At 47.6% G+C, this 22,210-nt stretch overlaps 1 protein-coding gene across 1 annotated transcript; it reads right to left on the bottom strand.

Annotated features, from left to right (window-relative positions):
* Nucleotides 1–14,437: 14,437 nt before the first annotated feature.
* On the bottom strand, nt 14,438–20,759 carry LOC127323388 (uncharacterized). The gene is made up of 11 exons (XM_051351541.2): nt 20,532–20,759; nt 18,946–19,205; nt 18,700–18,733; nt 18,398–18,534; nt 18,173–18,239; nt 17,847–17,946; nt 16,397–16,560; nt 15,949–15,995; nt 15,791–15,835; nt 15,097–15,577; nt 14,438–14,709 (listed from the first exon to the last, which is right to left on the bottom strand). The coding sequence occupies exons 1-11, from the start codon at nt 20,605–20,607 to the stop codon at nt 14,693–14,695; spliced, it is 1,428 nt and encodes a 475-aa protein (XP_051207501.1). The 5' UTR covers nt 20,608–20,759; the 3' UTR covers nt 14,438–14,692.
* Nucleotides 20,760–22,210: the final 1,451 nt, after the last annotated feature.

Genomic DNA, 22,210 nt, shown 5'->3' with positions numbered 1-22,210 from the left:
TAGAACAACTACTATATACATCCCTATCACCGGCGCCTCTCTTTAGCCACTTCCGGCCGGCATCGCCGCCGAGAAGGGCGTCAGATTGGCCCGGACCACCTGAGTCGACCCTCAAAGTACTGTAGCAAGGTGAGAGAGGGAAGGGATAAGAATGGCCGCTCCTTTACCCAAGTGAAAGTGCTACTCTGGTTGAATGGAGAGAGGCTACAAAAACGTTTAAGCAGCTAGAAAGTCAAATTACTATTCTTAGTTGGAAGCTTGGTTTTCATAATTAAGTACTAACCAATATGGTGTTTAGGTGGAAGGTTGATTCTCCTAAATTAGGTACTAGTGCTTATATGATATCCTTCTTTCAGTTATCTAAATAAAGGTATCTTACAGAATATCGACGATCAAGATTCTTTTAGCAAGGAGATAGTAAAAAGAAGAAGTACCGGCTCGCTAAATGGAATATTGTGTGTCGGTCTAAGGATCAAGGAGGGCTTGGTGTTCATGACCTTTAGGTTAAAAGCTCTGCTCGGTAAATGGCTGGCTAAACTACTTACTGAGGATGGGGTCTGGCAAACCATTATGAAGAGGACGTAAAGCGATATCTCAGGTTTATTGGTAACCCGGGGATTCACACTTTTGAGCTGGACTTATGGCGACAAAGAAACGCTTCTTCCCATTCAGTTCTTTCTCTATCAAGGATGGATCTCAGATTAAGTTCTGGGAGGACATGGGGCTAGGGAACACCACTCTCGGGAAATAGTATCCATCTTTATATAACATTGTGCTCACAAAGGGGATACCTTGGCCAAGGTGTTGGTGTCTTCTGAGAGGATCCAAAAGAAATCAAGAACAATATGTAGAGTTGGGCTGACTCCCTCTGTTGTGCCTAGCTTAGGAGGAGACGTACAACAACAAAGGATGTGCGTGAGCGCCGCCGCCTCCATGAATGTGTCACCCATCACCTCGTTGGCCGGATGTGGAGACGTTGAGGAAGCCATCACACTATCACCGTCCCGCCGAGCCCCAACATAGGAACCTTTCCCCACACCCTGCTTGAGAGATCTCTCTAGCAGGGAACGAATCGAGAGGCCGCTGCTCCATCTTGTTGGTCCCCACCGCCACATCCCTCTGCCGCTGGGAGGAATCAAGCCATCTCGTCCTCTAGCGCCACATCCATGTCTTGCCGCTCCCCTGTTGGGCTTCCGTCTCCGGTGGCGAAATCCAGTTATCCATAAGTGAGATGAGAGAGAGAGAGAGAGAGAGAGAGAGAGAGAGAGAGAGTGAGAGAGAGAGAGAGAAGCGGCTAGTGGGACTAAGGTGAGTGGACTGCGGGAAAGAGATGGGAAAACAGGAGGGCTAACATGAAAATGTGTTACTAGTATTGACAGGGTGGACTTTGCACGAATCTCATGGACGGTGACAATAGCCAATAATAGCTAAACGCCCACGTAGCCGAGGAGTTGCATTTCCCGAGCTTAACTACTAGTGAAAGTCATGCACCAACACCTATAACTAATGACACGTATATTTGGGTAGGCATACTGTTGGCCCAACGCCTGCCCTTGGGCTATGTACCTCTTTCTCCTCTTTTCCCCTCATTTCTCTTCTCGATCAAGAAAAAGCGATGGCTTTCGCTAGTCTCTAGTCTCCGGAAATAGAAAACCTGAACCAAGAAGATTTAGGTATGCATGGTATGTTTTTTAGTGTGTCCACTCTTTCTTCACGTATTTTATTATATAAAAAGTAAATAATTATATAGAAATAAAAAAACATATACTTTAGTTTTGTGCAATTTGTGCAAGTTATAAGCAAAATTTTGGGCTCTCAAGATTTTGCCAATCTGATCTTTCATAATAAAGAGATAGACGGCACTAGTATGAAACGGCTTATTAGCAGATTAAGCTGACTTTAATGTTTCTGAAGTCAAACCTAGCAGCCAATTCTTAACTGGACGGGACACCAAAGGCCTCTGCCCACTTTTGATCTTTTGTTCCTAGCTCTGAACGTTAATAGATTGGACGAACTGTTGTGTTGCGAGCGAAAACCAAGAGTTGGGCAGGAACCAACCCTAATTTCCCCTCGGTAGAGTGAGTCTACTTAACGACTGGCAGGACGCGGAGATCGATTGATCACCCTTATCTAAGAAGAAAAAGAAGTGTCTCATACTCCAACTTATGGTTTAGGGCACATTACCCTTACAGCTGACAAACAGATGTCGAGGCAGCATCTTCCCTTTATTTCATTTCATCCTACTTGATGGATCGATCCTAAAATATCATCTTCAGCAGCTGTTGATCTCGTTTTCCAGGTCATATCATCGATTATCAGGCCATTGTTGTTGTTGTATATTGCATCTGTGTCTACATTGCTCCCGCTGAAAGGCTAACTTAAAGTTTTAGTTCTACTACCGACCACCTCAAGTTATTTGAGATCATCCGCGGGAAAAGAGTTGGATTCGTCCCACCTATCTAGTCGAATTTGTCCGTGATAGTTAAGCTATTCGGCTAGCAGGATCATAGAAGCAAGGGCAATAAGTATTCATAAATTTGAGCTCTTGCTAATAACTCTGTCACCTGAACTAGATTTAGATGTGCGCCTTGGCGCACGACCCCGTGAAATTCGCTATGGTTTCGATTTTGTATAGCAATAAAAAAGAAGATGAAAAATGATAATATACTTTTTAGGTTTTATAAAATTAGGATGAAGCACACAAAATCAGTAACAGAGTGGCTTGCTCGTGAGCAACAAAATCAAGCAAGGGATGCTTTGTCAAAAGTATATAATAAGCTCATAAAATTAAGAGAACACATAATTACTGGAACCATACGAAATTTCAACGATATCAATCTTATTAACCTATCAAAAATGGTGATAACGGTCAAAAGCAACAAAATGAAGAGGCTATAAACAAACCTACACTACATGAGTGCATAACAATTGTAAGTTTAAGAATAGGAGGCCATCATCTTCTGCAAACAATCACATGCAAGACTGAAGTTGATCAATTCAGCAAGAGATTTCTCAGATAGTCGCCTACTTGTAAGAACCAGGACCAAAATAACATGTTGTATTAACCTTGCATCTCCGGCAGCCTTTTTGTTCGTTCCATTCATTCCGCTATGTCCTCCTGCCGGTAACCATAGTCATGTGGTGAAATGTAAGAAAAAGAACAAATCAACCAGCTGTTGATCATCCAAAACAAGGGCAACCAGAATTGCAGAGCCAAAGGAGAATGGGACAGCGTGGCCCTGATTAGCACAACCCTCACCTTGTTTTTGACCTTGCTGCAGCCTTATCGACTCATATAACTATCCTCCAAGATTCTACATAGATCATAAATAATTATAGAAAGCTCATAAATTGTTCTAATAACAAATTGCAATAGAGGAAAAAACATATAGGTAGGAGGAGCTCATACGGGGCTTGGACTTGCACTTGGCAGAATCAAGTAACAACACAAAGCCAAACCAAAAATGAGTTGCCGCATATAAATTATATGTACATTGGACTAATAGTTGGTGAAACTAAGTAACAACACAAAGGCAAAGAAAAAACCTCCAAACATTTAATAAGTCCCCTACTATTAATTCATAGTCCTACTGTTGTCGTCAGAAACCCACCGGCGGGCAGCGACGGGCAACACCGTAGAGCCGGGAACAACCTAGAGCTGCGGCTGGCTGAGGTCCCTCCGAGCGACGGCCCGCAAAGCCTTCTGGTCACACGTCCGATGCTGATGCAAGGGCGTGCCACCTGACCTATACCTGGTCAGGAAGGTGATGGAGATGCCTCGCTTAGTTTCCTGCATGGCATACACGTAAACATTAAATATGAGCCTCGATCGGCTCTCAGGTTATCCTGTGAATCGGCTCAGGGAACCGATCCACCCATGATTCGTACGAGGTGCACGAATATATGGTGGTCCTGCTTGATCAAGATAAAGCTAATGAGATCTACGACGATTTAGGGTTTTCACCGCATAATCGGATCATCCTACTCACGGTTGGGCCTCGCGGCCACGCACGGTGATCGTAAGCCGATCCTAAACAAGGCCTAAAAACCAACACAAGGTTGATCCCCGGAACATCCTGTTTAGGGACAGCGAACGACACCCTACGTGCCGCTGGATCCTCCACCCCTTTGTAAGGCCTAACTATTGCAGATATTAAACTAATCCTTGTAGAACAAGGAGCAATCGTAACGGATCAGATCTACTAAATAATGATCAAGCGGGGTGCCGCCCCCACACCTAAGGTAGGTGTGAGGGCGGCTAGACATGCAAGGGTTGCACTACGATAGCATGTTACGCGAAGAACTATGCTAACCCTAACACATCTATGATAACTACGCTGCTCGCCATCAACAAGGCTTCAGTACGAGCAACGCATGAACAACGTGGAGCTTGTGTTGCCTAGATCGCAAGATGCGATCTAGGCAGCATCTTGCTTACCGGTAGAAACCCTCGAGACGAAGGAGTTGGCGATGCGCCGAGATTGATTTGTTGGTTGAACGTTGGTTGTTGTTTATTCCATAAACCCTAGATACATATTTATAGTCCAGGGGACTTTCTAACTTAGACGTGCACCTAACCGTGCACGAGTAAAATTCCAACTAACCGACACGTATCCTAATATGTTACAGATACAAAGGCAGACTAGCCCAAACTCAACATAACAGGCCGATTCACGTAATTCTTCCATGTATATTCTTCAATTTCATCTTGATTGCGGCCCACCTCTGGCTCGGTCAAATTCTGGTGATAACACATGCCCCCCTGGTTTTGGAATTGGTAATTCCAAAATCACTCTGCTTTCCCTTCGTCGGGTCATGTCGTGGCAGAACCGTTGCAGTATCCGTCATCATGATGCCTTGCCTTCTCAACTTCTCCGCGTGACCTGGCAGTTTTTTTTTTTCCTTTTAGGCACCACTTCCTCGGAAACTGTTGTGGCATTGAATTTCCACTATATCCCCTTTTATTTAACCGCTCCGCACAGTTTATTTCCGCATCTTCTTCGCATTAGCACTCCAAAAGCCCTCCTGTGCCACCATGTCTTCTTCCTCCTCTGCCTCATCGGATCTTTCCACCCAGTCCTCTTCCTCCCGCGAGCCGACGCCGGAACCGAATCCGGCGGAGGTCCACGCAGCCAACATCCGCCGCGCCATTGAGGCCGGGGAGGAGTCTAGCCATGACTTCTCCATCTGGTCAGAGGACGACAAGTCCCTGACCGACGGGGAGAGCGACCTCCGCTTCCTCGCCAGCGGGGAAACGGAGGAGGAGAGCGACGACGACCGCTTCTCCTGCGACTTCACCTCTCCCGAGGAGGTGGAGGAGGAAGAAGAGGAGGAGGAGGAGGACGACACCTCCTCCGACGAGCCGCCGGCCAAGCGGTTCTGCCCCTGGCCGGGGAACCTCAGCGACTTCGACAGCGACGACGGCGACGCTGACGAAGAGGACGAGGACAATGAGGGCCCGGTCGGCGGCCATTGGAGCGACGACGAGCCCGCCGGGAGCAGCGCCGACAGCGGCGACGACGGCGACGACGAGGGCAGCGACGGCCCGTAGATAGGACCTCTAGTATAGGACCAGTAGTAGTAGATGGGGCAATGTATCCCCTAGTACTTCCTTTTGAGAGCAATCAGCACTTTATGTAAGAAATCTATCAATGAAGAACTTTCCCCAATTTGATCTTGCCGATTTCCTTTGAGTTTAATTTAGCCGATTTCTTCTTATACTGATCTTGCCGATTTGTCCCCTTTGCCAATGCGTAATGAGCCGATAGCAACGCATCGGTCCTTTAAAAATCACCCTTCCATCCTTCAACTGATGATTTTGAAATCTGGTGGATAATGTAGAATCTTCAGGGAAGCCTTTGAATTCTTCCAACCAAACCTAATGGTCTTCTTTAATACTCATCATTTGTGAAGAAGGTGGCGACGAAAGACCAGCCGATGGTACCCCAATCGGCTCTTAAACAGTAGTATCCACCAGCCTGCTGCCCCCGAGCCTTACTCGAGGCGAGAATGTCGAGAGGACGTACCAAAACCGATCACCTTTCCTCCTTAGAAAGCCGACAACCCCTTCACAACACGGCTGAACTAGCACCAAAGATTAGAAATCCTCGACAAGAAGGTTCAGGAACCCGGATCGGCTCGAAGCAGCTGAAGAAATTTCCATTGTTTTACTCCTGCGAAGAAGCAGAAGGCACCACAGTTGGCCTGGATTTGGTGGAGATTCGGTAAACCTCGCATAATTTCACTAGAGTCGATGGCCCTTGCATCGGCTGTCCAAAAAAAAAAAATTTTACTGGCCGATTTTCTCCTATCGGCCCCAATATTTCGCTGCACACATGTCCTCCTGCACCTGTTCCCATGTTCATCGTGTTTAGGTGCCCCCCGAGCCGAATCTGTCAGGGAATGGCAGATATCGGCTCGTAATTCGCACGTCGGCTCCTGATAGGATCAAGGACGAACACAAGCAGAACATGTGGTGAGGATAATTTTGGCCGATCGCTGGAATTGGCCTCCATATCTATTGAAGTGTTGACTGAAGGTTCTGTAATGCTCCTTCATAATTTTTGGGGCCGATCACAAGGATCAGCCTCGCCCCGTTTGCTCATTGCTTTGCCTCAGCTACATGGTCAGGCCAGTGGATAAAACCAGCTTAACCCTTCCCTTCGTCACGTCGATGCGCTCGCAGTCGTCCAAATTGATACCTGAGAGGGGTTCTTGGCCTGCTGCTTCCCATGCGTTCATGCCAGCCGTTGAAATTTCGGCTGAATCATCGGCCTAGACGACTTCTACCTCATCTCCATCCCACTGTATTATGCATTGGTGCATCGTGGAGGGAATGCAGCAGTTGGCGTGGATCCAATCTCTTCCTAGCAGAACAGCATAAGTGCTCGTGCTATCGACGATGAAGAACGTTGTAGGGATAGTTTTTCTTCCTACGGTCAGATCCACGTTCAGAACACCTTGTGCGTCAGACGCTTGGCCGTTGAAATCGCTCAATGTCACGTTGGTCTTGATTAGATCTGAGCTAGAGCGTCCCACCGACGTAGCATAGAGTACGTCATGATGTTGATCGCCGCTCCGGTGTCCACCAAAGATCTTATTTACAGGCCTCCCATCAATATAACCTCGCAAATACAAGGCCTTCAGTATGTCTGTAGCTTCTTTCTCGTGGCTTCTCAAAGATAACCGGCCTCGGGCCGATCAAGTTGTGCAACAGTGCCTCGTCTAATCCTGGAGCACTGAACTCCGAAGGGAGGATGAATACCATGTTTGTGCCAGCCGATGTTTCATCATCGGCTTTCCTTTGTTTGGGGCGCCACTCCATTTTCCGTGGACGACCCTCTTCGTCCAGGGTTCGCTGAACTTTCGCAGCCAGATCAGGTCGTGCCTTCCTTAACGTATGCAAGTATAACCTTTCGGCTTCCTCCAGGCCGCGCAATCGCTGAACCCTGCGCTTTTGTGAACGGCTGAGTCCATCAGGGCACCACCTTGGCCGGTGGTACCTGTCTTCTTCTTCTTCTTGTCCCTCGGCTTCGGACTCCTCGAGTTCTGCCCACCGAGGGACTCGGCACGTTTGCTTTGTGGCGGGAGAGGCCCTAGGCGCTTGAACACAGACACGTTGGCTGCCTCCTTCTTTTCTGGTTGCATTACGGGCAATTGCCGATTGTGGGCAATCGGCTCATTCCCGAATCCCAGCAATGTCCGAAGAAGGGGCAGTCCCGATCTGTCGTTGTCATCTTGCTCCCTTGATTTTTCCGTGGCACGGCGCTCGTGCTCCTCCTCATCGCGATCGTGCCGACGATGTCTTCTCGGCTTCTCTAGCCGCACGATCTCTCTCATCATCATCGCCGGATCGTCGGCGTTGGTCATACCGACTCACATACTTGTTGAGGAGGTGATCGTAGAGGGGTCTTTGATATCTCATGTTCTTCACTTCTCCCTCTCGTGACGTAGCGCTTGCCATCATGACGGAGCCGATCGCGTGGAGCGGCCTCTTCTGTGTCCTTGCTATGAGAGCAGCTGCCCTCGTCTCCATCTTTGCCAGAGTGGTTCCCAGGTCCTACCATGTTGATGCTGAACGAGGATCCTGGCTGGCAACCTTCAGGGTAAGTGCACTCTACCATGTTAACGGCGGGGAAGGGCTGGGTGTCGACCTTCATGGCGTATTGGTTGAAAATTAGGCGCCCTTTTTCTATCGCCGCTTGGATGTGCCGACGCCATACCCTGCGATCGTTGGTGGCATGGGAGAGCGAGTTGTGCCATTTGCGGTATGGCTTTCCGTTCAGCTCTTGCACCGTGGGGAATTTGAGACCTTCAGAATCGTCAACTGTTTCTCCTTGAGCAGGAGGTCGAAGATTTGCTCAGTCTTGGTCACGTCAAAATCAAATCCCCGGGCGGGCCTGGTGGCTTTACCCATTTGCAGACACGGGGTTCCTCCCCGAGTCCATTCAGCCACTGCTACCTCTTGATCTCCCGCAGAACTTCGTCTTCCTCTGCATCGACCAGAACTACCGCACGCTTGAACTTGTCTTGGTACAGTCCGGTGGCGCTGTTCATATGCCGATAGCTTCTGAACCATGTGCGCTGGTGAGGGGTAGTCCGCTTGGGAGGCCATGTCCTTGAGCGGTGTTGCGAGGCCCGCTACGCCAACTCGATCGCTTCCTTTTCAGCTTATACGAACCGAATAACATCGGTTCCTAAGATTCCCGAAGCGCTGGATGTATTCTGTCACGCTTCTCCGCGCTTCGACGTAGTTGTGCTAGATCGGCAATGCCGGACTCGGAAGCCTCGAATGGTACCGCATATGGAACTGCTCTTCCAACTGCTTCCAAGTCCGGATGGAGTCCGGTGGCAAAGAGGTGTACCATCCGAAAGCCGATCCCGTGAGGGACTATGAGAAGAGCCTCACGCGTAGTTGATCCGACACCGAAGCCGGTCCTAGTTGCGCCAAATATCGGCCCACGTGCTCGATGGAGCTGGAACCATCCGATCCACCGAATTTGGAGAAGTCGGGGAGCCGATATTTAGGTGGTAGCGGGATCATCTCGTAGTCGTCGGGGTATGGCTTGGAATAGCCGATGGCCCTTCTTTTCGGCACCATGCCGAACTGGTCTCTCGGTATGGTACCGATCTGATCCGTCGTGGCCGGGCCGGCAGGAGTTGAATTCTGAAGATTCGCCGGGGTGACGTACTTAGCCAGCCATGTTTGCTTTTCCAGCTCGAGCCAACCTGCAGGAGCTGAGCTCCGGAGGTTCGTCGGGGTGGCGTACTTAGTTAGCCACGTGCGCTTCTCAAGCTCGTCGCCGACGTCCCTCCCTGTTTTCCCGTAAGTCCCCGATGTTGTGGCCTGGTTTGTGAGTGCCCGGTTGCCACGGTCGCACATACGTGCACGTGTACCCGTGAGGGACCTCCTTAGGCGCCTCGGGCAAGAACCGGTAGTCACTAGGGTCACCACCGATCTTGTAGACGACGAATGCCGGTGTAGCCGGCACTTCGGTGCTGCCAACGCATATGGCAGCGGTGGACGGGACTGGAGTGGCAACTCTCCTTGATGCGTCCCGAGAGCTGGTCCCGACGGCGAGTACCGGTGCCTCATGATCTCCCGGATCACGCGAAGAGCGACACGCTCCAACGTGTTGACCAGGTTCTCAGAGTGGCGGTGTAGCGAGTGAGCCACCAAGTAGTTGATCTCCTGCCGCAGGGACCTGGTGCGTTCTTCCGACGGGGCAGAGAGGTCTATCCCATCTAGTGCACCATTAGGCGAGAACCCCTTCCACCTCGATGCCATGTGAACGGGTTCGTGGAAAGAGTCGATGAGGTCGGCTTCGAGGATGACTTTGATCTCGTCATACTTCTTCTTGAGCTCGTCCGTCAGATCCTCGTACGTGACTGGCGTGCCGTCCGCCATCTCAGATGTAGATGGCGATGTGGTTGATGTAGAAGCTGGTCCCACCGGGCGTGCCAGAATGTGTTGTCGTCAGAAACCCACCGGCGGGCAGCGACGGGCAACACCGTAGAGCCGGGAACAACCTAGAGCTGCGGGCCGGGCCGAGGTCCCTCCGAGCGACGGCCCGCAAAGCCTTCTGGTCACACGTCCGATGCTGATGCAGGCGTGCCACCTGACCTATACCTGGTCAGGAAGGTGATGGAGATGCCTCGCTTAGTTTCCGCATGGCATACACGTAAACATTAAATACGAGCCTCGATCGGCTCTCGGGTTATCCCGTGAATCGGGTCGTGAGCCGATCCACCCATGATTCGTACGAGGTGCACGAATATATGGTGGTCCTGCTTGATCAAGATAAAGCTAATGAGATCTACGACGATTTAGGGTTTTCACCGCATAATCGGATCATCCTACTCACGGTTGGGCCTCGCGGCCACGCACGGTGATCGTAAGCCGATCCTAAACAAGGCCTAAAAACCAACACAAGGTTGATCCCCGGAACATCCTGTTTAGGGCCAGCGAACGACACCCTACGTGCCGCTGGATCCTCCACCCCTTTGTAAGGCCTAACTATTGCAGATATTAAACTAATCCTTGTAGAACAAGGAGCAATCGTAACGGATCAGATCTACTAAATAATGATCAAGCGGGGTGCCGCCCCCACACCTAAGGTAGGTGTGAGGGCGGCTAGACATGCAAGGGTTGCACTACGATAGCATGTTACGCGAAGAACTATGCTAACCCTAACACATCTATGATAACTACGCTGCTCGCCATCAACAAGGCTTCAGTACGAGCAACGCATGAACAACGTGGAGCTTGTGCTGCCTAGATCGCAAGAGGCAGCATGTTGCTTACTGGTAGAAACCCTCGAGACGAAGGAGTTGGCGATGCACCGAGATTGATTTGTTGGTTGAACGTTGGTTGTTGTTTATTCCATAAACCCTAGATACATATTTATAGTCCAGGGGACTTTCTAACTTAGACGTGCACCTAACCGTGCACGAGTAAAATTCCAACTAACCGACACGTATCCTAATATGTTACAGATACAAAGGCAGACTAGCCCAAACTCAACATAACAGGCCGATTCACGTAATTCTTCCATGTATATTCTTCAATTTCATCTTGATTGCGGCCCACCTCTGGCTCGGTCAAATTCTGGTGATAACACCTACCAAAAAATCCATAGAACAAAATAAGTTACTATGTCTTTGCCTTTGCTTATGCACCACAGTACTTGAAGGCAACAATTCAGTTAAGGAGCAAACTATCAAATACAGGCACTCCATCCTGCTCCCACCACTATATCCAGCCCACAAGGGCTTGTGAAGACAACGTAGTCCATTTTGGTTAGGCGATATGGCAAGAAAGAATAGATAGAGCAAGATATTAGTTGTGCCCTGTAAATTGTGTACCATGCAGTAATTAAATCATAAGATACTTTTTGTTGCTTTAATTGTGAGGGGGTACATGTGAGATGCGGTTAAAAAGCTGCAAGACTATTGAAGGGATGCTTTTTTGCATGATGGTAATCTGTCAGTAAAACGACAATTAGTAGCTAGCAATAAACATGAGTTCATCTTGCTAATTATCTAATAAACATCAGATACTTTATTGAAATAAATTAAGACAAATATCACCTCTGTCCAAAGAACAAAATGCCAGAAAATACTCAAGTAGCTTGAAGAAAAATTTACTAAAATTATTTTGTGTCGAAGTACCGCAGTAAATAATACCAGGAACAAATATGCGCACAAGTACTGAAATTTACCTTCCTGTGTCCACACCCATGTTCACTCCTAGGTTCTTGTAAAACTAAAAGTTATGCTTATCGTATCTTGTAAAAAACTGAAAGTAACATTGGTGCAGCTGATAAGAAAGCTCAAGGGGTGGTGGGCTAAAACTGAAAGTTAGGCTTATGGTATCTTGTAAAACTGAAAGTAATTGGTGCATCTGATAAGAAAGCTCAAGGGGGCGGTGGCTGTACCTGCAGAAGCGCACATAGGTGAAGCTGCAGGGACGGTGGGCCCCCGATCGACCGTGGTGAGCACCCTCTGCCCAGTATCTGAACATTGAACGCGAATGTGCATGAGGTCAACCATAGTTCCTGCAACATAGTAGAGAGAAATCATACTCAGTATGGCATATGGCATGTGCTGTCAAGCAGAGACAAGCCTCTGTACTTGGTGATTTCTGGACAATCCATCGATGCCACACCAACATCAAATCACCAAAATAACACAAACTGAATATACTCCATGGTGTTTTGCTATTGATAATTTGTCTCGCTAAATACACAAACTTGTATGCTACTGAAAGATGAGACCTCTCACCTCGCTAAATCATCGACGCTTTGTCCCCGGGCGCTGCAATACCTAGCTGGCCATGAATCAAATCAAGAGAATCAGTAAATAATGTTCTCTCCAGGATTTTTGTCAAACACCTTCTAGGCAAAAAACAAAGATAAGAAACTATGGGGATTAAATGGAGAGAGGGAGAAGAGGGAGATCAGGATGAGGAGAGGCAAATTACCCTGTCTTGTTCACGTGCTCCACCTTTAGATGCAGAGGATGAAGAGGCGGAGCAGCAGCGACACATGCGGATGTCCGTACGGCCGGCTAACGGGGAAGAGGGCACGAGCTGGGCTGATGGCGGCTCGAGGCGGCGGCTCATGCGATTCCCCCTCGTCGGCGACAACCTCGCCTGGGGAGCGAGGGAACGGGGCCATCCCATCGTCGCCGGATGCTGCCGGGGCCATATGGCGCGAGGGCGCCTCGCTGCTGGCGAGGGGCGCAGCCACCGTCGTCGAGCTGCTCTGGCCCCGGCCGCGACCACCGTCGCTGGGCGCACCGGGCCGCGCGTGGCCTCACCGGCGGCCCTGCTCCCCGACTCAATGGCTCGTGGAGGTCGCCCGCGCCGCCATCCCTACGGAACCGGTCGCGCCGCCCTTGGCCGTCGCCGGGCGCACTGGCCGCGCGTGGCCTCACCGGCGGCCCTGCTCCCCGGCACTCAATGGCCTGTGGAGGTCGCCCGCGCCGCCATCCCTACGGGAACCGGTCGCGCCGCCCCTTGGCCGTACCGTCGGCCCCTGCCGGAGGTCGGCCGCGCCGCCCGACGCTCACGCCGGCGGTTCCGGAGAGGGACGTGTGGAGGCAGAGGGGCGGTGCGGGGAGAGAAGGAGAGGGAGAGAGGCGTGCGGCGGCGGGGATGCGGGCGCGAGGGGAGGGGATTGGGGAGGAGACGGGCAGAGGAGGGGATTGGGGAGCGATTGGGGGCGTGGCGATTGGTGGAGATCGGGCCGAGCGGGCCTTTTCGCGACCCATGGATAAAAAGTGGGTCTGCGGGAGGGCCTCAGCGCCCTGGACGGAACGACGGCCGAGATCGCGCCACGTCTGCTCGATCGGACGGCCGAAAATCCAAAGCGCTGTGAGAGCTCCATGAGGGTGCAGCAATCATACCGTGGGATACTTGATTCATGCAACCTAATCGTCTTATCCATTGGCTATGATTTGGTATGATGCTTCACAACTCACAAAGTAAAGTGTACCAGACCGACCTACAGTTACTGGATATGTTATTGCTGTGTATGCTGTTGACGTGTAGGCAGATTAGTAGATCGCAAAGGACGGTTTTGGCCAGCCATGTCATGCGTACCAATGTTGTTAGGTTGCACTTACCCCAAAGGCGAATCAGGGTCACAAGACACAAAACACAACAGAATAGTTGGACAAATAGGATCAACTCGCGTCAGTTCGCCGCCAAAGCGCAGGAGCTACAGTCGAAGCACAAGGTATATTGCCCAACCCACATCTATACTGTTACGTCAGCCAATTTCTAGGGAGGACGATTCACTCGACCACCAAGAAAAATGTTTTTTTAATGGAGGCAAAAGCTTTGGCTCGTTCTGTTCTATTAATTAAGAAGAAGTTTTACAATATTGCAAGAGTTGCAAAATATTGCAAGGAATAATTACATGCCGGATTACTCTGCCGGAAGCAATACACTCACACCTGCCCGTGGCCACCCATAATTTTAATTCACTCTTGATATTTGCTAGAACTACCGTTGACGGCATATGTTTGTTTTGCAACACTCTAGCATTTCTCTCATTCCAAACTTCCCAACATGCGAGGAGGACAAGGGATGCGATGACTTTCCAGTTTGGAAAGGAGGAACGGTGAACCACCACTCCTCAAGTGTCTTTGTTGAAGATCAATGAAGTAGAGGCCAAGCCAACCTTGAGGAGACCCCAAAGCGTATGGGTGTACCGACAATGAACAAGGAGGCGAACAATAGACTCGTTGGTTCTTTTGCAAAGAGGTTGTTTTGCAAAGAGAATAAAGGTCACAATTAGGCCACCCATAGTCTATTTTGAAGCGTAAGCCATGCAAAGAACTTTATTTTTGGCAGCACCCAAGTTTTCTACATTCAAGGTCACAGATTTCGTCAGGTAAGTGCACACACAAACACATTACTAAATCCAGGGAATTCAATGCAAATAGCATGAAAAGGTTTTATAGGTACCAGTTGTTAACCAACGCAGGCCTATATATGCTAGACCATGCCTTTGCATCCATCGCACGAGAGTTACATGACAGGTATATGGTGCCCAGGGAGAGTTTTAAGCACAGACAAAGTTTAAACAACAACAAAACTACCAGAACAACGTGATCAATGAAGCCATACAGCACTGCGAAGATATCCGACTATGAACAACATTACGCACTTCCTTTTTTTTGCATCTCAGGTTGAACCTGGTCCTGCACGATTGAAAACAGAGAACAACAGTTAGTACCCTGAGTATTCCTGTTTGCAGCACACACAGTAATAATTACTTTGTTTCAGGTTACAGCTACTACTCTCAGTAAGGAAATACTTGTGGAGCACTTATACTATAAAGATGCAGTATATTTTCAGTCAAAGCAAGTACACCAGATAATTATGGAAAAAAAGTTATGGATCCATTTACAAGAAAAACAAACCCGTTACGAGGGAAAACCTTTAATATAATCGTGTCTATACATTACAAACTTTATCGTTTTTTTGTTAAACACAGCGTGACAAATTTTCAGACGAGACTTTTAAGAAAAAGACAAAGCATGGCAGTCCCTGTTCTGTTTCAAGTATGAGCCAAGAAGCAAACGAACCTCTCGGTGGTGCGCCTTCGTTTGGGCCCATATGCGGTCCAAACATCTGCATCACAGCTCTCAGAGCCTCAGCAGCCTGCTCCTGTCCTGCCAGATTTACGTAGACCCCCGCATCCGTCTGGGCGCCTGGTCCACTGTATTCACCTGAAGCCTGATGCGCGGGGTTTGCTTCCGTACTACCTGAGCCCATGAATGAGAAAGCAGGAGGGACTGCTGCATTGGCTGGGAAAGGAGATGGTGGAGTATGGTTGCCTGGATTCCCAGTCGTTGGTCCTTGGCGATTCCCATTGACATTTGCATGACCAAAGAAGTCATTCAGATTTATATTTACAGAATGCTGAGGTGGCTGTTGACCAGGAACAGACCCGTGATTCATGATATTGGCCAGGAATTCAGGAGGGGGGGAAATTCCAGGAGGGAATACTGTGAAAGGAAGACCGTCGCTCCCCTGGCCACCAAACCATGATTGCGATTCTTGACCCTGGCGTGCACGTGTATTTTACAAACAAGGAGATGGATTAGTTGTTGATTTCTAAAGACAAAAGGAAAAAAAGAAACCGTACCATGTAACTAGATAATATCGACATTATAAGTACGAGTTTTGATAGTGCAAATTGTTTAAGAAAAACAAGGATCCAACAGGACATATTTCATAGTCCGTTTGAACAAGCACATGTAGTTTTCTGATCAGTACCTGTCCTGGTGGAGCTCGCTGTTCAGCCAACTTCTTTTTCGTAGCCTGAAGTTTTCAAGGAAAATAAAATTCAGTAGTAATTAGTGCTAACAGAAGGAAACAAACACTATCTAGATTCTTAATGAAAAAGGGAAGAATAAACGAAATAAGAAATCTACCTCAATATTCTGTCGAACATTTTCATTATTAGGCTCCAGCTCAGAGGCTGCAAGAAGACCAAGTGAGTTCACTATACACTCCATGCATTGATCGATATAATATTCTTTGTAACGTAGATTCATCCAGGAATTGCAAATGCAACTGCCAATTTGTTCGAGCACAAGATGACAACAACGCCATGGATGATAACAGTACGATCCACATAACAGGCGAAAATAATTGAATTTGTTCTTAGGTTAGGTCAGATACTAATGTAAGTCAAAAGTTAAAAGAAAGCTCACCTTTTCAGCCTACAATTCAAATAAAGAAATACTTCCTAGAATAACTTGCTAACACGTGTAAACTGCACCAACCAATAAGGACTTCCGTATGCATTTTATAATGCAGCAAATAGCATAATATGTCGTTGTTTCAACAAAATCAGCTTACAAGTTCTGATCTACCCACCTTTCAAGTATCCCTCATATAAAGCATCATGATAATTCCCCATGGCAAAGAAAGCAGATCCAAGTCGGCTATATGCTTTGCTGTATTTTGGATCAATTTCTATTGACTTCAAGCAGTCCTTAACAGCTTCATTGCACATATTAAGAAGGGTATATGCAGCAGCCCTGAAAGAAGTATGTACTTTTCATGTTACATGAAAGCATGAATCAGAGATCTTCTCAATAAACAAGATATAAGAGTATGTACTTTTCATTTTACAAGAAACCATGAATCAGATTAGTGATCTTCTGAACAAGATAAAAGAGTACTAATTACTAGGGTTAATAACATATCTAGCCCTCTACAGTCTGCTGTAACAAGATGAAGAAGCCAGAGGCGAACATAAAAATATTGTCTGTGTCCTAAAGTATACTGGGGTCATTGCACATGTGTAACAGTATCTGTTACTTCTACAGAATAGTAGTACAAAATCATTGGTAATCATTTGACACCTGGCGCCAATGACTATATGGTAGCTCCACCGCTGCTGGCACAAGAAATCAGCAAGTATCTAGAAGGATTGTTTAAACTTTAATGCGCAAAGCTTGTACTTCCTAAGCATTCAACAATATCAAATACTCCCTCCATACCGGTTTACAGGGTTTCTAGTGAAATTAGGAAAATACCAAAAAATTAGGCTAATTTTAGTAATTAATACAATATTTAATTGCCTTAATTCTTGGGAACCGGCGATGGCCCCTCTCCTCCTTAATTGCTCTAACAGGTTGGTCAATGCAGCGTGTGAATTGGTTTAGCATGCGCACCGTGTGAACATGATTTGACCACTGCATGTGCGAGATCCTCTCTCCTTTCCGCTTCGATGTGCTTGCATGCAAAACGGTCGTTGGGCTATCCCATTAATTAGCGCTTTGATACGGAAAATTAGGGGATTACAGTAGGGATAAGAAGATTTTATTGCCCAATCAATAAGAACCTTGGTTCCAGCGCTGGCTAAAAGAAGCCCAATAAACCGGTATAGAGGGAGTATCTGAGTTTTAGGGGTTTCCAGTGAAACAGCCCAAGACAAGTATGGTTTGTAACTATGTGCCACTGGTTTGAAGTGGTTCTCAGAACCCTTAGTATAAACGAATAATAACATATCATGAGACTCTTCATGACATCACGGGATATATAAGCAGTATGAATAAGACTAAGAGGAACATGGGGCAACAGAGCAATATGTATTTCTAGTTTTAAACTAGTTCAAGAGTGGATGCTTATGTATCAATATTAGTGGATTGACTAATTAAGCCATTTCAAGCTTTGATGATACATTACCAATGAAACAGAGGAAAATGACCCATTTTTTCAGTTCCACACTCTGTCAACATCTCTGAATTACTCACTGAAGTTCAACTTGTGACAAGATTTCACCATTTAAGTGTTGTGTGTTTCAGTAACTTGTACATACCTGTTACAATAGTAAATGGCATTTTTCTTGCTCAATGCAATGGCACCCGTGTACAGCTCTACAGCTTTTAGGTGTTGTTTTGACCTCATGAAGTCGTTTCCTGATGAATATGAAGTTAGCAACTAAAACTCTGCACATCCGCATCCATAACAAAATGCACATACAAGGCCTGAGCTGCAAAGCCCTTGTAACAACAAAAAAAGAAAATTGAGATTTCTAAGTCATACTATATGCTGTAAATTTGTTGCACAAACTAACAAACCAACGAAAAGTTTGCAACGCTAAAAGTTGGACATAAGAAACAACTAAGGATTCTGATTTAGTACCTTTCGATTTAAAGAACTCCGCCAGGTCTACTAAGCTTGCTGTTTTTCTTCCCGAGTTGCGCACCTCCTAGACAGACATAAATCTTACTCCATCAATAAAAAATAAATAAGTAATGAACTGGACAAATCTTAATATCTTTCTCTTGGTAGTGGAGACAACATAAGTCTTCACTTCATTAAGCCTGAAAATGCTACAGAAGCAAAAAAAGAAACAGTACATCATACCAGTAATGCATCATCGAAGAATTGTGATGCTTTTGAAAGTTGACCAGGATCCTCAGTACCAGCGGATGATGTCTTGAAGAAATTAATTTCATCAAGCGCGGCATAGAATTTCACAAACAGCTCATCTCCTAAATGATCTGAACAAAAAGATATCAAATTCCATGAGAAAGAAGTAATTTCAGCAACTGGTTCCTTTTACATCCCTGATTAGGTGATAACGGTACCAAGACCCTATTAAAAGAATCAACTGGCAAGAAGTGACAGCTCATCATGAAGATTTAAGTCATAGCCATAAGAAATACCTAGGTCAAAGGTGTCTTCAGCTTGGTCTTCACTCTGACAACGAGATGCAGAAATTATATCAGAAGCTCACATCTTATGAAGAGCATTTAGGGAAGAAAAATAGGTAAAACTGATCAAATAAGACATAACTAATAATCTGCATGGCATGTCTATTTAAAAAGTACAAACATACATTTATATGGTATCAGTATGGAAAAGATGGATGCTGATTGTAGAAATCATGTGTGAAACGAGAAGAGGCATACATTTGATGTTGTACATTTATTTGAGTCATCTTGCATACTGGAAGTACTTGCACTGCATGCTGGTCTGTTTGGCACTGGCTGTGACACTGGATCTGGTCTTGACCTATCTTGTTCATGAGCTTGCAGAGAAGTAAAGAGTTCAAGTAACAGTCCTGGCTGCACCCCCTCGCGAGTTGACGATGAGTTGACACTAAATATGGACTCCAGGCAATCCTTGGCAACTTCAAGAGCTTCAGGATCAGCCCCAGGAGCTAACTCGACTGCATGCCATATATGTTCCAATGTCTGACACTAAATAAACATAAAGAGAAAACCCAGAGCAATAATGTGCCACGGCTGCGACTCCTATGTTTCTTCAGGTGCAAGTTATGTTTGCTACAACTGTAATTAGAATATGAATCGGGTATTTTCATCTACAAACAGAAAAGGGCATGGAAAACAATTTGATTATGGTGATGATTTTCATATTTTGATATCACCTTTCCAACGAAGAAAAAGGAAACATATTGTTGTACACGATGCATTCACCATGTGTCCTTTAAATCGGGCATCAGTTATTTAAATTCGTGTTAACGCCAATCCCCTATACCAAATGAATTTCATAAACTTAGTATAAGTTTTACAGATTTGCTATGTCTCAGTCAACTGAGATTTTCTTAAGTCCACACACAAAAATGTGCTTCAGTTGCACTTTTCTAACAAAAAAGTGGTGCAACTGAACCGAACTGCACTTTTATTTGAACTGCAGTTGCACTTTTCTGAGGTGACTGAGACTTCAGAAAATCAGACATAGACAAACCCTAAGTTTTATGTTGGCAAGTCTTGGATGTGAAGAACGGCATTAGATTTACAGGCGTTTTTTCTACACACTCATTAGAGCTTTACAAAAAAAAGTAGAAGCATAAGGCTGTGCCTCCATTAGGGCTTTACAAGTCTGGTTTAGGCAGTTTGGCAAGCATACTATGAAGCTTACTGCGACCATTGACAATTAAAAGCTCGCTGCCAGTCAGCGGGTTGCGGCCAATTTTCTCGCTCGTACTTGTTACCCCATAGCCACCATTTAAAATCCATATCCTTTTTCCACCAACCAAAAGCACATAGCAACATGGCATAACCACGCCGTCAGCCTGGAAGAGTGGCGAATAATCTGTCACGAGGACCGTAATCGCGTGTAAGGTGCAACCAGAAGCCGGAAAAGAGCAAGCCACACACACACACACAAACACACACACACACATGAATCGCCCGTTGCCCCCTCGGCAAAGACTCACTCTGCCTCCTAAAGAAACCTAAAAGCTGGCACCTCCAAATGCCCAAATGCATCAGCATCAGCGATAAATCATCAAACAGAGGTTACAGAGCACAATTTCAGTTGAACGAACCTAAATGGCTGGCGAACTGAACCCTATTTTGCATAGGAAAGGAACGATCCGATCCCCTCCAACCCGCTCACGAAGCAAGCAAGCAAGCAACCATCGTTCAAGATTAAGCGCATCAAGGACACTATCTCCACCAGCGGCGTGGAACCGCGGGGGAGGATGAGGAATTGGGTCTGGTAGGAGGGGGGAAGGGTGGTAGGTACTGACCGGAGTTGAGGAAGTCGAGGAAGGAGAGGACGACACGGCGGGAGACGGGGGAGTCCGACCGGGTCATGTTTCCCATCACACGGCCGGTTAAAGCGCCGGATGGGGGCTGCGGTGGCCGGCGGCCGGCGGCAACGGTGCGTGCAGCCGAACAGAGACGCCAGATGGAGACGAGGAGACGCGAAAGCGACACACAGGGCAAGCGTCTTTTTTTCTTTGATGAACCGGGCAGCTTAGAGCATGTCTAACATACCCCTTAAAAGGGCCAAACCCGTATAATAACCACCGAAATACGGGGTTGGGATCTACCCGGCCGTCTAGCAGGCCCCGTAAAAATGGCCCGCGTCGATTTTTCCCAGTTTTGGATACGGGACGGCTCTTCGCCCCCTACTTGTGCGGGGTGAGAAGGGGAATACAGGGCCAAACCATCATTCTCTCATCCACTGAGCGCGCGCGAAGAATTTCAGGAAACCCAACTGCCACCGCCACCCGCCCGATCTCCTCCGCACCGCACCACCGGTGATGTCTGCGACGGCCATCCGCTCCGGCGATCTCCTCGCGTTTCCCGCCTCCGCCAGGCGGGGCGCGCCCGTGGCTCCCGGACGACGCCGAGGTCCGGCTCACCTTCGCCGTCAGTACGGCCGTCGCCGCGGGGTTCGCGGACTGGATGCGCGGCGTCGATCGCGCCAACGTGCCGCTGGACTACAGCACGGCGACTCTGTTGGACTGGAGCCGCCTCGGGTTCGATGAGGTGGACTACGGCTTCGGCGTGTCCGGGTACGTATGCCCTCACGACGAGCAGGTCAACTTCGCCGCGACGCTCCTATTCGTCAGGCCGCCGGCGCCCAGGCGCGAGGGGATCCGGGTGCTGAGCCGCATGGAGCTCATCGCCAATTACTCCAACAGCCGCGCATGGAGCTCCGTCCGTGGCAAGCAAATCGAGACCTCCCTCAAGTCATTCGCCAAGACGGATTTGATTTTGCCACGCTGCATTGGTTAACTGTATGTTTCATGGCTGCAGTTTGTGTGTCTTTAATTTTTCAGCTTGTTGATACATTTATTTTTACTGCTGATTATGTGGCCTCTGAATTTGACTGTCAATTGTGTGTTCCGGGTTGGATGCTTCTTCGTTCCTGATATGAGGCAGAAGTAATGTGAGTGTGTGTGTTGAACAACTGTCACCCATGCTGGCAGGAATACCTGTGTATTTATCTGCTATGTTTGATCAAACTATGATGAATAGTTGTCTGAAATTGTTGTCAAAAACACTGTTTTGAGGGGTTGGAAACTCGTCCGAGCTAGCGGACCCCGTATCCCCGTAAAACAGAATATTCCGTATGCGGGGCGTGCGTGCTGGCGGTTGGGGAAGAGCGGGCGACGGGATTGGGCCGGCGGCTTGTGCGTGGGAGCGGTGTGCGGGCGCTGGCCTGGCTGGGCCGTGGTGCGGCTGGGTCGGCCCGCTTGGCCGGCCGGTTCCCTTTCTTTTTTTTCTATTTCTCTCTCTTAATTGATTATGCATTTGAGGCACCAAATTAAATCAGAAAAATGCAAATAAGATACCGATGGAAACCTTGTGAAAAGGCCTTCACTATGAGACCACTTTTGAAGCAAAATTAAAATTTTATAAAACAAAATTTTGGCATACATGCCTAAGTGGCTAATAGTGCCATTTTGGTTTTGGG

Source organism: Lolium perenne, chromosome 2 (assembly GCF_019359855.2).
Source record: "Lolium perenne isolate Kyuss_39 chromosome 2, Kyuss_2.0, whole genome shotgun sequence".
NCBI classification, from domain to species: Eukaryota; Viridiplantae; Streptophyta; class Magnoliopsida; order Poales; family Poaceae; genus Lolium; species Lolium perenne.
The sequence above is the reverse complement of the archived record's forward strand: the minus strand, read 5'-3'. Positions and strand labels throughout refer to the sequence as shown.

What these genes read in the sequence shown, in the direction of transcription:
- LOC127323388 (XM_051351541.2), bottom strand. Translation starts at nt 20,607, where the DNA reads ATGGGAAACATGACCCGGTCGGACTCCCCCGTCTCCCGCCGTGTCGTC. An exon ending in GGAGTTCTTTAAATCGAAAG is followed by an intron (nt 17,947 to 18,172) that starts GTACTAAATCAG and finishes CATATTCATCAG; the next exon opens with GAAACGACTTCATGAGGTCA. An exon ending in AGCGAGCTCCACCAGGACAG is followed by an intron (nt 15,578 to 15,790) that starts GTACTGATCAGA and finishes CGTGCACGCCAG; the next exon opens with GGTCAAGAATCGCAATCATG.